The sequence below is a fragment of the Apteryx rowi genome, unplaced genomic scaffold (genome assembly GCF_003343035.1).
Source record: "Apteryx rowi isolate R43461 unplaced genomic scaffold, aptRow1 scaffold_41, whole genome shotgun sequence".
Taxonomy (NCBI): Eukaryota; Metazoa; Chordata; class Aves; order Apterygiformes; family Apterygidae; genus Apteryx; species Apteryx rowi.
Window position 1 is genome coordinate 687,880 of NW_020450621.1, and position 20,195 is coordinate 708,074.

Genomic DNA, 20,195 nt, shown 5'->3' on the forward strand with positions numbered 1-20,195 from the left:
AACCACACTTTCAGTGAGAAGGGGCATCAAAAAAAAAAAAAAAAAAAAAAAAAACAAAAAAAACCAAAAAAAAACAAAGGAGAATCATGGTACCTTCCTCTCCACTCATTTCTGAGAATTGTAACACTTCCGTAAACTGAAGATTTCCAGCACGTGCATGTCAGACAGCCGAAGGTGGAAACCCTAATTTCTCATGCTAAATCAGACTGACTTTAGCTAGTTTTATTTAGTGAAGCGCCAAGCCCAAGTTAAGCTTTGCAAAAAGAGAGGTAGTACCACACTAAAGCAGGACCACAACTGTGAAATAGTTTAGAGCATGGGAAGAACAAGTCTGTGTTGCTTGGAATACATCATGAAGACACCCTTCAGTCTATGAAAGAACTAATTATGATTTGATTGTCATTAAATAGTTCATATTAAATGTTGTTAGGCACATAGTAGAACAGAATATAAACAAAACAGAGTTGAAGTGTTTCCTAAATAGACTACAAACTGTTCAGCTGCAATTAGTCTAATTAAAAAAAAAATCTTAATATACAGATATAGAAGTCAAACAAGCAAGAAATATGATAGCTCTTAACASTAGTTTCCATCAAACAAGTTTACTGGATAAACTTGCCTCTCCGGTTTTTTGACATTTTACTATGGAATTACATTAACCGATTCATTTCAGATCAAAAACAACTTTCCATGTATCACTTCATTATGTTCATAGCACGAACTTGGTTAATTGCTACTCAGCTACTACTAAAACCATAATCTCATAAATTATACTGTAAGGAATATCATATTTCATGAGAGAGCTAGTACAGGTGTAGTGATGAGCAGATACACATCCCACCACTAAACAGCAGGTTGTTTGGGAGACACTCCTTAGCTGAAACAACTGCAATAATCTCTATTTTGGAGTACGTGCGTTTAGGAGAAAGAGTTCCAAAGGTGTTTAACTCCCAGAGAGTGATGATCTTAAAACTGTCTGTTTTGTTCCCAGATCTCTTGCAGGAAACACCTTTTTAACAAAGTCAATTGACCCTTCGTTTCCAGAAACCTCTTGCAAACTGCTTCCATCTCTCTGACATTTTCTCTTGTGAAATTTATTTCCTTAAGACTGTTTTTGTAGAATATTGTTGATAGGTACATGAACTTAGTTTTCAAGTTTATAAAGGAATATTTATGTCAATACCATGGACAAATAAACAAGAATATTTTGTTACAAAAAATATTTTATCTTCAGGTTAGAAGAACAGATACACAAACAAAACTCTCTTCAAAGGATAGTGGCCCTAATTATAGAAATTCATTTAACAATCAAAATCATACAGTTCATAAAACAATTAGCTCACAAAACATTTTTGATAATTTATTTCACAAGAATAAAGAATGCCATTCTACCTGATAACATTTTCTTTTGCAGTCAGTCATAAGGAGAAACATCAGCTTAACTGTAGGCCAGTGTATGAATGAAAACCCAAGCATTCCTTATTGTTTACAGTTTCTTAAATATTAACCACAGTAAAACCATAGCTGCAACCAAACCTTAAGTAGCTTTTCAGATTACCTAATTAGGCTACATAAAAAAGGCATTCTACTTTAAGTTACATATGCTAGAGAAACCTGCATATTTATTTGAAAAAAAGAGTATCACTGTCAAAATGAGATCTGGTTTACTAAACACAAAATAAGCAGAAGAAAAGAAGTTCAGTCAAAGCTACTATTCAGTATAAGGTTTAAAAATGAAGGAAAAGAATATACTGGGTTTGCTTTGCCACCACCAGCCCTACTGTGAAATTTTCATATCCTTTTAAAGATATATCCGGCACTCTGTAAAAGAAAAATACACAAATACACACAAGAAAAGTACTCACACTGTTTGGGTGCTGAATGGCAGCTTCGTGCTGCAGTCTAACCCGCTGTGGCATCATCACATCATCCTGGAATAAATAGCACACTGTTACTGAACATAAAAAGGGTCACAGTACAGTACTCGGACACACATTAGAATATGCTGTTAAATTAACATCATTTTACTGGCTTGCAGTCAAAAACACAAATGGAACAAATATTAAAGCCACTGTGGTCGTTGCTTGGTTTCTTCCAAATGGATGGAAGTAGTACATTTAAAAAAAAACTAACTTCAACAAAGCCTGTGAGTGAGTGCAGTTAAAAATGAAACTTAGCGTTTTTAAAATACACTTGCATTTTAATCTGCTATTCTGCTCCAATCTCAAAAGATGAAGATTAAAATAAACTGAAAACTATTCCCCTAAAACTTCTTTAAGGAAGCTTTTGGTGCCTTCTTTAAAAAACAAAAAGTGAGTGTATATATGCATGCAAGTAAAACTATATAGAAGGCATACATACCAATAAAACAGATAGAAATCATAAAATTCTCATCTCAAGAAGTTCTTCATTCAAAAGCCTTCTTTTCATGAGCAGTCTGGGATACTCACTTTCTGATATAGTCCCATTCAAAGCCCACAATCTTACTTACCAAAAGCACTGCAAGCATTTGTGTATATAGATGGATAAATAAAATTACAGAATAAGGAGACAAAGGTATAGCAGCCTAGAGTACCTGCTAGAGTACAGCAAATTATCAATCATGCTTGATAAGAGTCCACAGATGTAGAGTAAAGCTAAAGCTGATTAAATGACCTTGCTGTTTTTTGTCATCCCATAGCAGAGACAATGAGAGATGAAAGGTTGTATTATTATTGTACATTACTTTAATCATCATCATCTTTAGCAGGCAATATAGCTGCTTAAAGGTCTTTTAAGTTCTTGAACTTTATTCAAGATCAAAGACTTCATTAAAAATCCATACTTCAAAGTTGCCTGTTTTTTTCAGGTAATACTTGAAGACATGACTTCAAAGTCCACCACAAAATCTAGTTCTACTATTTATTCACAATGCAAGTCAATCACAAGTCAGCTAAGAATCACTGGTAATAAGACATAAAGCACAAGACTTCTGTTTTATTATTGGAGACATAAAGGCCTAGTTTCTCAATGATTTATGAGCTAGTACTACAGGAAACATGTATTTATCGATAGGAATTACAAGTCCAATGCATCCTGCACATCAGTGAGAGAAATACAGACTGCCTACAATAAAAATCAAACGAAGGATATTCTGGAACTCTGCAACAATCCAATTTGGATCAAGTATAAAAACTGAAGAGGTCACAGAGCTTAATCCTGCAGTGCTCGAAAAATGGTAAAGATAGACAGTCCCTGAAGAAACTGATAATGACACTTGAGACTTTACACTTTTAGTGTACTCAAACCTGTTCAAATTGTAAGTGTCCAAAATCACTACCTGACAACTGTGCTGTGATCTCAACATATTTCTTATGGAAATCCACATATTTTATGTTTCTAAAGACAACCACCAACTCTTTAACCATGAACTCTAATAATAGTATTGGCAGTATGTGCGGACAAGGAACTAACTTCTGCTTTTGAGAATGACATTTGTGTATGCTGGGAATACGGAGAGGTGTTCTTTGCTGCCTGGCTGTGCCTTGTTTCATTGATAAGATAAGGCCTTCGGTCTCGAGCTCTATCGATACAACATGTTTTATGATCACAAAAACTAGTATTTGTGAAAAGAAATGATAAAAAAATCRAAGCACAGACTGTATAATAACAAAACATTCAGTGTACAGTCAATACAGTCAAATACCCAACTTCAGCTCAAATTTTCTCCCTAATTGTAGCCTCCCAATGTTTTCTTCTGTACTCTTCCATTTCAGTCCCATATGGCTCTTCTTTTATGGCAGCAATTCAGTCTTTCTTACATGTTGGTAAAGCTAATACAACATATTTCCTCTCAGAGTATTTACAAATGGTTCCAGCTTATCAGTCAAGCATAATTCAAAGGAGCCCAGAACTCCTGCTCCATATCCATTCTTTTAACAGCTCCTCACATTAATATCATTCTAACGCAATCCCTCCTAAAGCCAAATAATAAATATTGAATTTCCAACAACCTTCACATTAAAACTTTCAGTTAAATCAATGGCAACAGAAATATATTAGTGCTTAAACATTTGGTGCTTAGAGAGTTGAATGACCTTGAGGGTGACACTATACTTTTATCAAAAACAAAATGAGAAAGAAAAAGGTTTTGAAAGTAGATCCAAATACTTAATACCATTCAAGGTTAAAGATAAAACAATGAAATAATAAAGCCGGTCCTTACCACATGCAAATTTACAAAAGATGTAAAGGACATATCGTCAAAAGCACTCTTCTGTATTTAGGGTATATTTTGTAATAAATACAAGAAATGTTACTGATTTTCAAAGCCAATGTGAAAAAACCTTCTGATTTTTCAACCTTTACAATATAGGGAGAATAAAGCTCTATACATCAAAGTTATTTCAAAAGTATGACAATATTGTTTATCATCTAATCCAACTTATCAATTAGGCCATTATGCAGGTACTGTATCAAGCAAATGTTCCAGGAAAACACTTATCCTATCGCTCTGACTTAAAAACAAACAAACAAAAAAMCCCCCACCTCCTTYCAAACAAAAAAAACACCTTGCAAGAAGAACAGAATATTAAATATAGGTAAGACTGGTAAATCAAAAAGCTGTGTGAAAAATAAAATAGAAGCTATTGTTCAGTTAGACTCAATTTTATCTGCTGAAGAAAGATCTTAGGCTATCATCAAGATTATCAATATTCTGTATTATCTAACTTAAAAGGGGGCACTATCAATGCAAGAATTTCAAAACACACTTTTTTTCCAATACATTTTTGTCTCTGATGCTGGAAAAGCTGACACTTTCCTTAAAAGGTAAAAACATGAACTCTTTTCCTGAACAACCTTAAAAAAAGGCATTTTGTCTTTTTCTTTCTTTCTTTTTCAGTATTTTTTCATATGTGATGCACTGCTGTTCAGGTCTGTGATACTTTCTGGGCACATGAGAGTAAAAAAAATGAGGAAGAATAGAACAAAACAGAAGTCCCATTTGAGTGACTCTATCTATTTAGCTTTTTAGACTCAGTCTGGGCAACTATAAAAGAAAGCTAACCGCAGGGCTCAATTTCAACATTCTGAAGATCTTTACTAATGATGATTGTGCAGGTAACTGCAAAGTGAAAAGAAAATATATTAATATAGAAATATTCTTAAGTAATATTATTGCATTGTGCATCAGTGAGTGTTTAAAAACTAATGAGTAAAAGAATAAAGATTGTACCACAGAATAAGAGCACTTTAAAGATTTCTCAATTTCAAAGGTCAATAATAGGAGTAAGAAACCCGAACACACTCTGCACAGGTAAAAGACTTAATGGAGTTTCAGCAACTGTGGTATTAGACAACTAGAGATGTTCACATATTTTATCCAATTACTTTGTTTCAAATGTACTTTATGTAATCACAAATTTTCTATCAAAATGTTGTATTTATGATAAAGAATTCAATAACTGTGATGCTAAACTTTGATTTTTACAATCAGTAGAGGTTTTTTTGTTGTTTAAAACTAAGAATGCAATCTCAACAATTAGACAAATATTTTCCAGGAAAAAAAAGCACATATTTGAATCTAGCTGCTATACCAAAAAGGAGGCTAGCACTAAATAAAACGGGGGGGGGGGGGGGGGGAAGCATTCCTGAGTATTAAAATTCATTCTATTATTTTTTTAATTAACATTAAAAAAATTGTTGCAGAAAAAGTAAAGTAGTACCCGAGAAAATCTATTAACCACCAAGTTTTAATGCAAGGTTCCACTGAAATTCTATTTTCCCTGTTAATGTGGAAGCCTCTAAAGGTTGTCCCTTGGCAGATACAAGGCAGACAGGATGAAGAGAGATTATCCAGCCAGCACTAAAAGACTGACAAAAGAGATTTAAAATAAATATGAGATAAATGTATGCCTTCACTTAGTAGGTATTTTCAAAAGGATAGCTAAATTAAAAATAATCTGTAAGTAAATCTATTTTCATGTGATCTCATTAACCAAATTTAGCAGAGAAATTAAGAAAAACCTCAGGTAATAGCTGGGTTTACTGTAGTTAAATATGTACAAATATACAATGCAAACAATGCCAAAAAACAGTTAAAGAGCAAAAAATAAAGCAACATAAATGGAATCCTACTTTAGGCACTCAAAATAACCCAGAATTTACAGGAATTTTGTTGATTACAAACATGCTTCCTGTTCTCCAGTATCCATTCTGAGTAGGGAAACAATTTGCTGAAAGATGGGAGAATAAAAAGGACTTTATTTCACATGAAAAGCCAGTGGGGAATTCTAAACAAGCCCAGATGTGTTTCTGCCAGTGGGGGGCCCGTGATCTCCATCACCTTTCAGTCAGACAGGCATTCTGCCTGCTTGTCTTCATATCAAATATAGCCCTTCTGCAGAAAGCCGGCTTGCTCCTGTCAAGTTCCCCAGCACTTACAGATGCTGCCAAGTCAGAAAAGCTAGTTATACGGCTATCAGCTGGGCTGTTTCCTTCCAACCAATGTTCTTTATAAACACACGCACAATTTATACTGAGCTAATTGTTCTGTTTTACTTAACTCATATGTTTAGTTGAAGAAAAGGAAAACTAAATCAATAGTCTGCGCCTAAGGATGTTATTCAAACCTCTTGTTGTTTCAGTATGGGTTTCTTAAATCAGTCTGGGTAAATTCAAACAACAAGCATTCACTGGCCTCTTCAACCAACCTGTCTGGACCTCAGTGAACTCCAGAGTGATAATTTGAAGATTTTTCCTTAAAAGTTTAATTTTTTTTCTACTTCAGAAAGTAAAACAAGACATACAACTCAGTGTGCAATACACATTTCCTTTTTAACACCAAAGATGAGTTAACATAAAGCAGCACGCTAATTATGGCTCAGTGTTAAAGTGATTTCTGAAGCTCAAGCTATAGACACAGCATCATATGTTTTGGTAAATTCCTTTGTGTTTGGCGGCTCATAAAAACAGCCGACACACTCCATCCTGACAATAACAGCACGTTCTTTCCATTGCAACTATTAGACATAAAATACAACCTGCCGCAACAGCAGGAGGAATGTTTGACTCACTGAGACACAATATGGCATCTCCAAAGTCTTTCAATCTATCAAATACACATTCATTTATCCTGCACCTGCTCTGATCATAGTTAAAATCTTTGCTATTGTTTAGTGCAACTCCTTGAACCAGGGAAGTAAAAGGCCTAGAACCTCCAAAAATCCCATAACTGGCCTGGCAACAGCACTACCAAAGCAAATACACATATCATAGGCAGTTTTCCAGCAGGCAGCTTTTTAAGAAGGCCCACACTACCAAATACACTAAAACCATGCATGTTAATGGCCACTGACAAGTCACCTGAACAGAACATACCCTAATAATCTTGCAGGATTATAGGAAAAAAATACCACTTTTTTGTTTCTACTTCTGAATTAATTCTAAATTAAATTGAGAAAGGAGACAATAAAGAAAATACTTTAAGAAGCCCACTTCATTGAGCACCTTTATCTTTTCTTGAGCATGACAAGATGAAGGCCCATACGTGAAACTGTGTGGTGATCTCATGTCCCAAACAACTAGTACATTTCATCATATAAAATTAATGACAATCTTCCTAAGCAATCTTTTATATCAGCATTGCTTTCAACTGGCAAGAAATTTTTTTTTACTGTCAAGCCAATTCCCACCTTGGTGCATTTGTTTATCAAATGTAGGTATATACCATTTCATACCTAACAGTTCTGAAGTCACTGGAGATCATTTTGGATCTTTCTCACAGTTGGATCATAGAAAAAAAGTTAAATGAGTGTGTGTGTGTAGACTATGGAAGCAAGCAATTTGCACGGTGTTAAACAGCAAAGTCAGTAAACAGATCAGAGTAAAATCCTCACTGTCAATTCCAAACACCCACTTTATCATTAAATCAATGAAGATGTGTGTAGCTGCATGCTTATGGTGTGCTTATGAAGTCTGATCATTACTTATTTTCCAAAGCTATGAAGATGTTAATTTGAAGAAAGGAAAAATATTACAAAAGTTTATTAATACCCATAACACTAATTTGTTAAAAGAAACTGAGTCACTTACAATGGCAACTAACAAGAAATTCATCTTTCCAAAAACAGCAAATGATAGAAACTGTAAAAACAAGCAGCTATGTTCGTAATTGAAAACAACCTTGAAGGCTGGAGATCCCAAACCATCTATCAAGTTGGCTAGCTAAGGTCTAACAGCCTCTTCCAAAGACCTTTACAAACCATCCCCTCACTGAAGTGTTTTTGATCTTGAAACTCAAGGAAAAATTTTATGCAGTTTCACAGTAACTGAGAATTTACATTCTCCAACTTAAATCACACAAGCATATCTCAAACAGAAAAGTACAGGCCAGCAGCTGCCAATTTGAACATGGAAATGCTGATTCCTGTGATCTGCCCTCACATTTGGTGAATAAAACTTAACTGTTGCCCTATGCCATTTTCAACTACTAGCAAGCAGTGACACAGTGACAACAGAGTTCAGTGTCACATCTTTGAACTGACTAAGAATCTTAAAAATAGTATAATACATTGCCAACTGAGCCTTTCAAAGGACTAAAACAAGTCTGTCAAGTACTCTATGCAAGCACATGTGATTGGGCTAGAGATACTTAACTGCAGCTCACAACAGGACACATTTTTATTTCTCTTACTTAACAGTCAGGAACCCTCCAACAGATATGTTCATTAAATCTTAAATAATAGGAAACTCCACAGATCATTAGAATGAAATGAAAGTAGGCTCCTTTTCAGAGACATACAGTTTTGATACAAATATAGGTAAATCTGAGTGAATGTCAATGAAAACAGCAGTTCAAAGCAGAAAAGGGAATTTTCAGTATCAGAGTTCTGTTGTGCTAAAACTGGGCAACTGATTGTAACAAAGACAGTAACTATCCCAGGGAACTGACAAACTAAGATTATAATGAAATGTAACTGGTAAATAAAGTCATATCTGCAGACAATTTGAAGTAAAGGTAAGAGTGAAGCATATTTGCATAGATTAGTGAATTCTGTTGTCATTATGACAAAGATTTTCTGAGAGTACAAACGTTAAATATGAACAATTCGTTAAGGATCTTTGAATTTTCTGCTTGTTTTGCTGGTGGGAAAAATGCCTCAGTAGCTTAGGGGAGGAGTCTGTTAACAACAGCTACAGCAAAAAAGACCCAAAACAGCTATTAGTCAAACAGCTGCCACTTCATACACAAGAATGGGCTGATCAAATTCTGACAGTTCTGAGCTCTGTAATCTTTTTTTCCACATTTATTCCCAATTTGTTGTCCTCACAAATCTATCTGTGTTGAGAGACATAATGCAAGCAGCTTGACTCCAGCTGGAATGTCAAGCAAAACAGTTCTCTCTGGAGCCAATATTTCCAGAGATGCGTAAGTGAAATGAATGTAAATGGAGCAACAGTATATTTCTCCACCTATACAAAATGTATACAAGCTACTGAGCCAGCCCCATTTCTCTCCGCATCCACCTATAGCAAACCTGTAATGAAGGCTGCACTTCTGAAGGTCAATTCCTTGGCAATTCTGCAGCACATTCCACAGGGCTGATATCAACATTCCTTCCTAGAGAGCTTGATACTGGATTGGTGACTGAAACTAAGAAGGTAGGTGGCATGTAGAAGCAGAGTTGTTACACAGCTGGCAACATCTGTATTTGAGCTGCTATCATACAGTGGTTACTAACCACTGCTAAAATATTGAGCAATCTTCAGATCTGTAGAAGCTTCCACATTTATTTATTTCCTCCAATCTGTTTTCAGCTAACAATGGTAGCTACAAGGAGAGATGGTAGAAAATGTATTTAATAATACTAATCATATAACATTTCTTTTATATCAAGATTAGGCTCTGATAGTTCAGAATGACTTCTGTTTTGAAGCATCTAGCTCAGTGGTAGGAATAGGAATGTGCAGAAGGGGAATTCTTGCTAGTTTCTTCCAAACTCATCCATACTGTAAGTCATAAAATTCTCATCCAAATCACTTTGACTAGGTCTTAATTATATCAAGAAATATAAACTTATGTTAATGATAATCTGGAAGAAGTCCAAAATCCTCACCCAGACACCCTCAGAGTGGTAAATTGTTGCCCTGACATTTTCTTACTCAGTGAGCAAAAAGAAAAAACATGGCATCATGAAGATGCGTACTGTATAAGCATCATACGTTAAATAACAAATTAAGAATTTTGAAAAGATCCCTATAAAAAAAAAAAAGTAATTAATTTCATTTAATTTTCTAGTTTATTGCTAATGATTTACAAACAACTAGATCTGTCTGGAGTGAAAAGACAGACTAATACAAAATTTACCTCAGTAAATTATTCTACACAGCTTTGAGAGAGATGAAGCTCCATGGGACAAGAGAGCAGTATGTTCACTTTTCACTCATGCATATACGAACTCCAGCTAACTTCAGTCAACAAATATATGCATGTAATTCATCCTACATACTGCCTAGAATACTTCATCCAATGTGATATCTGTCCAAGCCTAGAATATCTGGACCTTGCAAATCCTAAGTTAGACTAGATCTAATTTTTCTCATTTTGCATAGRTAAACAGCATCACTAACTCAAAAGAGAGACTCAAATTCATGGAATCGTTCATATGAATTAAACTGACACTTGGGTGTGTATCTAGCTACCTATAGTAATGCAAGAAGAATCGAATCCTGAGTTCATTCATATCAACAAAACTGCCATCAATTTCAGTTACYTTACGGCATAATTTACAATACCCATAGTTTTAAAATAAATCTGTTTAATGTGGTGATCAAAATCAAAACAGTGAATTTTGTGCTCATACTTCCTCAAAAAAATCTGTTTATGAAACAGACACTGGGACTCAGTGCATTATAGCTGAAAATGAAATAAGTATTTTTTTGATGTGCAAGAAAGCAACCTGGCCAAACACCCATTAATTTGTATATGTGATTGCGAGTTCCATGTGTTCAATGGATGTTCGAAATTTTGTTTTTGGAATATCCATATACATACTTATATATATGTATGGATGTATCAAATATGGCATTTCAAAGCTTCAGCCTCCATAAACTTACATATAAAGATTTATGTCACATACATGCAGTAAAAAATTGTTAATGGGAAGTAGAACTAATTTATATAAACTCATTTAAAAAGGCAAACTGTGTCACTAAATATAGTAATACCTCATATTAGCAAAAACAAAGGCCAGAAAAATCACTTGCAAAATTTAATTTCTTAAATAGAAAGGCAAAAAAGAAACTTCTGCCACACTGCCTTTGGTGAAAAGAAATATACCAATACTTAACCATGTTTTGCAACAGTACATTGATTAATTCACAAAAATTTAACATACAAACAGAAAACCCCTTCTATTCACTTGATACACCAAATGGAGTTTAGGGATGGAAAAATTATCCAACTTTAAACCTGTGGGATTATAAGGCTGTAGCATTTACATTCCTGGGCTCACGAAAAACGTCATGATACTTTCTAATGAGCACAAACAGGGATAATGGTAAGTTGGACTCCTTACCTGAAAACCTACATTTCCAGCAGCCAGAGTCCTACTAAACTATAGTTCAGTTCCAACTCAGAGGAAAGAATGAATCTTCAGCTGAAATTACATGAGATCGGTGAGCCTTAAAGGTCTGGCTCTGCTTGCCTGCTCCTAGACACCATTCTGTAGATCAGCAAGGCACATCTGTGAAATCCTTCCCTGCATATTAAGCTGCAGAAAGTCATACAGCTATCTGTTGGGTAAGCGAGCCAAATGGGTTCATACAAGGTATCCACCAAAGGACAGAACAAATGCAAGATGGGAGGTGAGACCTCTCCTATTTAGCATCAAAGAGCCAGTAGATTATCTCTTAGTTTCTCAGGCAACTTCATCAGTACAATTTTCTGAAGCATGTGTGAATGCAAAAATCCTAAAAACATCTGAATACCAACCTTGTCCAACCCTGCTCACAACAGCTTATGAAATCCAATAGGATCAAAGAATAAAGCATTAGGTTTTCTACAGGTTGGACGATAACTATAGGGCTATAAATAGTGTCCAGCATGTACTTAACACCCAAACATGTTTAAACTGCTTGACTTTAAGGCAAACCAACCACTGCATTAAAAACAACAGAAGAATTTTATTGACAAAACTGATTTAAACAAAACACATTAACTTACAGAATCCAGAAAACAGAGATAGGTTCCTGAGCTCTGTATTACTGCTTGATTCTTAGCAAATCCAACTGTTAAGAAAATAAAGATAAAATAATGTGGCGTTTTTCACCTTTGCATTTTTTTTTTTAAATTTACTGCAGTCAAGAACAGATGAAAGGAAATACAAAAATCAGTATTAGATAAAATACATTATTTTCCATATCTGAAAACAGGAAACTTCTAAATATTTAAATTGCATGCCCATTTCAATCTTGTTCTCTGAGTGGGCATCAGCTGCATGTGTTGAAATTCTACCATTCAGTAGAACTGGACTACTTTTGCTACCCCTCCACCAAAAAGTGACGTGCTATCTAATGCATATCTTGAAAAGTCCAACTRGTTAGGTCCCAGATCCAGTACCTCAGATGCTGAATGCCCTTGCCTGTATATACATATTTGTGTCTCAGACTACGCGACAGTAGAAGTTTTGTTGTCTCATTAGACTACTGCAAGACCACAGAATAGCACAAAAAGCTAAAAAAGGCTCAGCAGAAAGAATTCCTTCAACTTCCCCACATCCTTCAGTTTTAAGTCTGACAAGATAGGCATACCACCACTATTTTATGATAACCTACATGAAAAATGTTAGTGAGTTCAGTAAAGATCCTCACAAAAGGGCAAACATGTTACAAGAGCTTTTCCTACTAAATTTTACCAACTGATCACATATAGATAACAAGTAAACTACAATAAATGCACTTCATATGCATAAATAGTTTATACTAAACACATTAATTTTTTTAGATTGAAATATACACATGCATAAATATCTAAGTATATACACACATACATATATAGTGCTTCCTTCCTCAGTCCTTCCTATCTGTTTCATGAGCACTGATCCATAATGTAAATTATCAGAGCAAGGAAGCAACTTTTACTATTGCTTATATTTGTACAGGACTTGGCATAGTAGGAGCTTAAAGCCTAACTGGAGCCTTAGACATTACTGTAACAAACCATAAAGAAACAACAGAAGGACAAGAGAACATTAAACAACTTGTTTTGGGGGCTATGTTCTCAGAAGGACATAAAAAAGGTTTTGTTCCATTTTACTTGCTAAATACAAAGTATGCAAATACAAAAACCTCATGCGTCATTTAAAATAATTTTGAAACACTGTCTCATCAGGAAGTTAGAGAATAATCAGCATTATGTAATAGCTCATGTAACGCAGAGGGGAGCCAAAGGAGAATAACATACGTACGAGGAGCACAAACCTGACATATTTCTACCATACCAGCTTATACCATCTATGGAAGATGGCACTGAAATATAAATTCAGTCAGATGCCAATGTTGGTATCTATGGTCCTTTAGTTTCTGTCCCCYGAGACTTGCTGGATCTTTCAACAAGCCATTTCAGGAAGTTGAACCAGATGAAAACTTTTTTGTCAGCTTAATTTCCCACTAGATGACAGTACTGAAAGGTCAAACAAGCAGCATAGCCAGAAAAGAGAGGGAGCAGGAATACATAGGCAAGGGTACAGATGGGACTGCAGCAATCAGCAATGAGATGAGCTTAGCTTACCACTGATACACATCTGCTAGGTACAAGTCTAAACCAGCTAATCTGGGATCATTTTTATATGTAGACATGGTCTACCCTGGAAGAGTCCGGGCTTTGCACTCTTCTCACAGGCAGCATTATAAGGAAAGGCTACATTATCCAGTGTTAATCTGAAAAACCTTATATGAATTCCACTTGGCGGCATTTGTGTCATTTAAGCCTTGTCTAAAGTATTTATAGACCCAAATCAGGGAATCTAGCAAAAGATTGCTCTGATATGCAAATCACATGATGTGAAGATATGCAGTACTGTTTTTTTTTTATTCTTTAATGGGAAAACTGGAAAGGCAGAAGCAAAAACCCTCACAATGAAGTAGGATAATTTTAAATAGTATTATCCCTAAAGTTCCTGATTTTGCATTTGAAAAAGCAATCTTCTGGAATTCTCTACTCTTTTTATGTGATACAGGTATAAGTTTGCTCATGAAACAAATTTAACTGGGCTCAAAGGTTCACTTAGTTTAATGCTCATGCTCCTTGGTCATTTTGCTCACTGTTCCAAGTAAAATAAAAGGCTTATAACTGCATTTCTTACTGGCTGAAAGGAACATTATGTCAACTACCAACAGAACAGTAATAATACAGGCTCTTCCTTATATATTTCGAATATTTCAATCCTCACCTTGCAGGTGTCTGAGTCACCTTAACTTCTTTTCTCCATCATGCATTTCTTGGACTTTGTTATACTATCTTACAATATATTTACATATTATGTTTATAAGTGTATGAATATCTAATCTTAATGTTACTAACTTATAAAGTTAGTCCCATTCTCCTTCCTACTGGCAGCAAAAAACAGCTGGCAAAGTCAGTGGCTAGCACAAAAGTAGAACTGAATCCTGGCATGAGCAATTTTAGAGGGAACCAACTAATGCTAGTTAGCAGGTCTGGACATGCCAAACAAGCAAAACCCTAATACCTAAGAGCTCCCTACTAAAGCAAGAGGAAGAGGAAGAATAGGATAGAAGTAACTTTGCCCAACATCWATCAAATCAATTTCCAGATCTACCAGTATTAGCTGTAACGCAGCCTGTATTTACATTTCATTGCTGTCATTATTATAAACCAATATTGCAACAATCTTTAATATAAAATAATGAAGTCCAAGGAAATCAATAATAAAGAAAAAAAAGTGAAAGAGAATCAAAGGCAACTACAAGATGATTAAATTACTGCAAGAACTTTCTGAAATATTTTGAATCTTATTTTCAAATAAAACATTTTAAAGAAAAGTGTGAAGTATTAAATATTTGTTATGACAAAAAGTTGGAAAATACTTCTTTTTTAAGATTAAGACAGAAAACTTCCTGAAGCTTTTCTTTTACCAGCAGTTTTTTGGAGAGGGAGAAGAAAATACACATATTTTAAAAATTATTAAAGAGAGATACAACTCCCTGTAGAAATTAGATATTAAAGAACTGTTCCCCCACAGAATCCTGTTTGGTATGAATAAAAAGTTTTCTTAAATATTACTGTACTGAAAAAAMCCAAATGTTTGTGCCAGCTCTCTGAGTTTTGTAAGGCCTGCTTACTTGGTGAAAAGAGCATGTTACCATGGTTACAACCGTAAAAACTTAAGCCTCACTGAGATATTAACATTCCTCACTCTTGGAAAGAAAAAGGTTTTCTTTTTTTTAAGCAAGTGACCCTTTCTTTTTTCTAGGTCCCCCCCTCTTTCTTTTACATGTTAGAAAAGAATCAGAAATAAATCCTAATCTTGTGTAAATAGTTGAAGATGTGAAGCCTGACTACTACATTGTTTCTGTATTAAAGCATCTTCTTTTAAAGGAAAGACTCCTTACAGTTGTAACTAGTCCTTAACATAATAAAAGTAAATCACTGAAAGCAAACAAATACTATGGATTTCAAGCAACCAGCTCCTAAAACGTAACAACCATGAAGAAAAGATGTCCTCATTTTAATGGTGACCTGGGAGTGACTTCCACRTGAATAAGCTTTTTATTTTTTAAAGTACGCATTTTATACTGTTATTTAAAACAACACTCATCCCCCCGTCCAGTTTTTTAATGACCTTCTCAGGTTTCAGCTATACTAAAATGGACAAATACATGTTAAAATGATAATTAAACTGACATATCTCTTTAATGGCACAAGATATTCATCGTAGTCCACAATTCTTGAACTTTGTTTCACTTTCCTAGAGTGGAAAGGTGAACTGACTTCAGAGTACTACCATAAATTATTGTCAAGCCATTGCACCTGTGTGTTCTTGCAAACTAAAAATTGATTTACACACACTATTAATACAACTCTATATTAGGAACAAGACTTAATACATAGAAAAGTGTTTTATAAAAGATGGAAAACAGATAAGAAGATATTAACAAGAAGATTACCAGTCAACTCTCCTAAGTACTATAATTGGCAGTGTCTTGGTACTATTCTTTGACTTTTCTGTTAAGAAATGAATGGTATATTGATGAACATAAATTTGGAATCAGCTTTATACCAATTCCTACCTGTCTATTCATTCTTACAAAACCCAGAATGACAGGAACATTATTTATACAGCTCGCAAAAAAAAATATCAGCACACTGTTCTGCTTGCTTTGTCCTGTGGTCGTTCTTCAGAACGTAGAGATGACCTTTTGACTGTGTTTAATGCTCTTTGACATCAGCTTCTTCAAAGAGCAACATACTTTTACTTGTATTTTACATTTTAGCAAACTAAAAACCCCCAAAACAAAACAAGCAAAATGATCAAAAGAAAAACTGCCAATGAGATTTGTTCATTATCTCCTTCAATGGGTAAATGTAATTTGCATTAGCATGCAAATCAATGGGAAAATCACACTGCAGACCTATCCGTATTCACATTAGGCACTAAAACAGTACGTTCAGTGAACTACTTCAGTAGTTTATTGTCTTAGCTCACAGATCAAAACTTCTTAATGATCAGATCAAAACAGAGGTTTTAAAAGAGATACTGAAAATGTTCTGTTCTGTTTCATGTCAGGCCTCTGCCCCTTTAATGAAACCAAGTACCGGCTTTCCTTCCACACCTTACAAAAAGCAAGCAAGATTTAAAACTCAAAACATAGAAGTTTTACAGTTCATATCCCACCATCTGTATCTTCATTTTACAGCAGCACACTTTGTTATTCAACTTGATTCTGTTATTTACTGGCCAACTACAAAACTCCAGAACCACTTCTTCATAATTGGCTTGGATCACAGATTTAACCCTATTTAAAACTAGTAGAGTTTTGCAATAGCAACAATAAAAAACCTAAAATTTTCACTTTCTACAACATGGCTGAAATATTGCTTTCCCACAGTTATTAATAAAACAACAACAACAACAAATCTGTGACCTCTAATTCAATTGCATTGTTTATGATGATAGGCTTTATTCCCAGGAGCATAATTTGGGAAGGGGAGGAACTGTTCAGCTGATTAGAAATCAAGACTGAGATTTAGGAAGAAAAAAGTCTTTTAATATTATTTTTGCTTTGGGGGGTCACTCATTTCATTTTTTCTACAATAGCAAGGGATATGCATTTACTTTTTATATGATTACGTAAGAAAACTTGGGTTTCTTTTTTCTTTAAATCCCACCTCCTGAAGATAAATCAGATATCAGAAACTCACAGCAAGATTGTAAGCATTAACAACATTGTATATATTACAATTAAACAAAATTCTTTTGCTGAGTAGAGCACAAGTATTAAGCCAAGTTCTTCTTCCCTGTATGTATAAACAAATACTACAGAGCCAAAAACAACAGGGCCAAATTCTAGATTGGAATGGGTTTTTGAACATGGAGCTCTAAAAAGCTATGTGATTTTTTTTCCACTGCAAAGCAAGTGGCTACAAAGGTACTTTTCAAACTAAAACCAAAAATGCCTGCTGTAACAATGTAACTCAAAAAGAAATCACTATTAAGCTACATACCTCCTCGAGGTTGAGATGAATCATTACTACCTATGATTACTGGTATACCAGCATCTTCCAACTTGACCTTCCATCTTTCAATTATTTCAGCTGAACTGTCCTGGAAAAATAATGACATAGATGCTGCTATTTTAATTTGTATGTTAAGCCAAACACAGTACAAAATAAAAGTTCTTATCAGAGACAGTATTTACTTGGATAATATTTTAAATGAGGTCTGAAACATACCTCACTGGCATCATTAAAAACTGACAGCTCCATAGTTTCTTTAAAATCTTGCTCCAAAACTGACTCCAAGCATTCGTCTAACCAGCATTCACTATTGTGAACAGGCAGAATGATAGACTTCAAGAAAACAAACAAACAAACATGTCAGTAGGYGCTATTTTTGTTTACTTAGAGTTTAAAAATATTCATGAGAAAAAGGGAAGTGCCTGAATCCTTCTGAAACAAACTTTCACAGAAAATGTATCTTAAGGATAAAAGTAGGCAAATTACCTCTATTTTCATTATAAGTATATGCTTTAATTTCTTCTTTATCAAATTTCATTATTTTTGAGTTCTACAAGATGGAGTTTGGTAGATCTTCATTCAGTCAAGTGACTACTGAACCAAAAATGCTAACAAAGCATCTATACCACCACTTACCTATTTAAAACACTACTAACCTGTTTCTAGTATTCCAACATCTCTTAAGCCTCACTTTACTTCTGGCTGCTATTAACATATCTTTTGCATCAATTTTTATTTAAGCTTACTAAACAAATTGAAGATACTTAAATATGCAGCCTGCAGCCTTGTGCTTCAGTCAATTAAAAAAAAAAGTTTTTATCTAAAACTGCTATTAAACACATTAAAAGATGGCATATGACACAGTTCCCTCATCCACAAATTTAAACACAGGCTTTCCTATCCTAGCCCCTCTTGATTGTTTCCGCAACATACATGCAAAACACAAAAACTTATCTGAATTTTTTATTTTTTATTTTAAAAACACAGATGATGGATTTCTCTGTTTAGTTTCTCATCAGTGTTCTCATTATTTTAACCCCTCAAAAGGCAACAACCCCAAAACACACTTTTTGTACCTAAAACAAAAGAATACATTCCATTCACAGTATGCAAGTCCTAAGAAATTATCACAGTAATACACTGGTTATGTTTGTAAAGGGAGAGCTCAAACCAGCACCTATTARGATTGCTTATTGATGGGGAACTTAGGGCAAAGAGCCTAAGTAACTTGTACAAAAAGTCAAAAGTCTCATGAGACATTTTAAGAAGTTCCTAGAAACAGCCCAAACTCCTTACCTTACCATGTAACCATAAGCACCTAGTTTAAAGAAACAGAGGATCAATTCCTATTGTGACTACACTAGAATTAGAAAACAAGATACTAGAAGAGCATTGGAATAGAATTATTCAAGATTTAGTACATATATGGGCATATATACACTGTGCATGTACATGCAAATACATACACCAGTGAGCAGATATATTCTGTGCACACTAAGGAGTGCCTATTCTTTAGGTGTTACAGAGTATGATGCATGGTACAATTAACAAATAAGAAACTTAATAGCATTTCACAGGAAAATAAAAAACTATACTAGTCTAAAATGAATGTACCTCCTCATTTTGGCAGGATGCTCTAACAGGCAAAAGTGGTATTTAAAAGTAGAAGGAAAGCTTTCTAAAACTTTAAGCAAAGCAAGTCTTTGACCTTTGTTTTAGAGAAATAAAAAGTAAAAAATCACACCAAATACAAAAAAAAAAACCAACCCCACAACAGCAACATATACAAAAATGGTATTACAGAGCTTTGTCTCATTAGTACTTTAAGACTTTCTACATTAGTACTTTGAGACTAGAAAATAAGCAGAAATCTGAGATTCTGAATCAATAAATTTAATTTACTCAGGATTTTAGTATCCCTTATGTCTAGATAGCAATTAAAATAAGACCTTAGATGTTGCTGCAGATCACTGTAACACGTTTATTCAGAAAGAAAAGGGCACTTGAGTTCTTCCAATGGCAATATTAACGTGCTGCAATTTTTCACATCCAGAAAAAAGTTTTTTTTCTAATTAACTAACTTCAGCAAAAACTTGACTATGCCATCACTAACTAGTTTGATACTAGCTTGAATAMCGTATAACTAGAACTCTTTTTTCACTGTGAGACCAAAAGTGCAAAATATCAGAATCACGTTGGGACATTTCTCTTTAGTTTGAGCTGAAAATGGCAAAGGCAACCGTCTTTTCAAACTCCGTAAAACCAAATACGCCCAGCGGGCCGTCCTGTAAGGGCAACTAGCAAAAAAGCAAGGCAAAAACCCCTCCCGCAAGGGCGCCCTGCTGCTTTCCTCCGAGCAAACGCCCCCCGACAGGGACGCGAGGCGAACACGCGGCGGGAGCGGGGCCGCCCCAGCCGCTTTTCGGAGCTTTATTCTTCGCCCCGGCCGCGGCTCCCG

General features: G+C 34.8%; 1 protein-coding gene across 7 annotated transcripts in view; it reads right to left on the reverse strand.

Moving 5' to 3' along the window:
* The window catches only part of B3GNTL1 (UDP-GlcNAc:betaGal beta-1,3-N-acetylglucosaminyltransferase like 1), a 139,201-nt gene extending 119,017 nt beyond the window's left edge, over positions 1-20,184 (reverse strand). For 3 of the 7 annotated variants that reach the window (XM_026075692.1, XM_026075695.1, XM_026075694.1), the window contains exons 1-4: positions 17,954-20,184; positions 17,726-17,825; positions 12,206-12,270; positions 1,866-1,931 (exon numbers count right to left, since the gene is read on the reverse strand). In XM_026075692.1, coding sequence (XP_025931477.1) covers positions 1,866-1,931; positions 12,206-12,270; positions 17,726-17,825; positions 17,954-17,986 — 264 coding nt within the window. In that variant the 5' untranslated portion in view covers positions 17,987-20,184. Of the gene's footprint in view, positions 1-1,865; positions 1,932-9,518; positions 9,812-11,558; positions 11,640-12,205; positions 12,271-17,725; positions 17,826-17,953 lie in introns of those variants that run through there. The other 4 variants (XM_026075693.1, XM_026075697.1, XM_026075698.1 and 1 more) reach the window with 4 other exon arrangements.
* Positions 20,185-20,195: the final 11 nt, after the last annotated feature.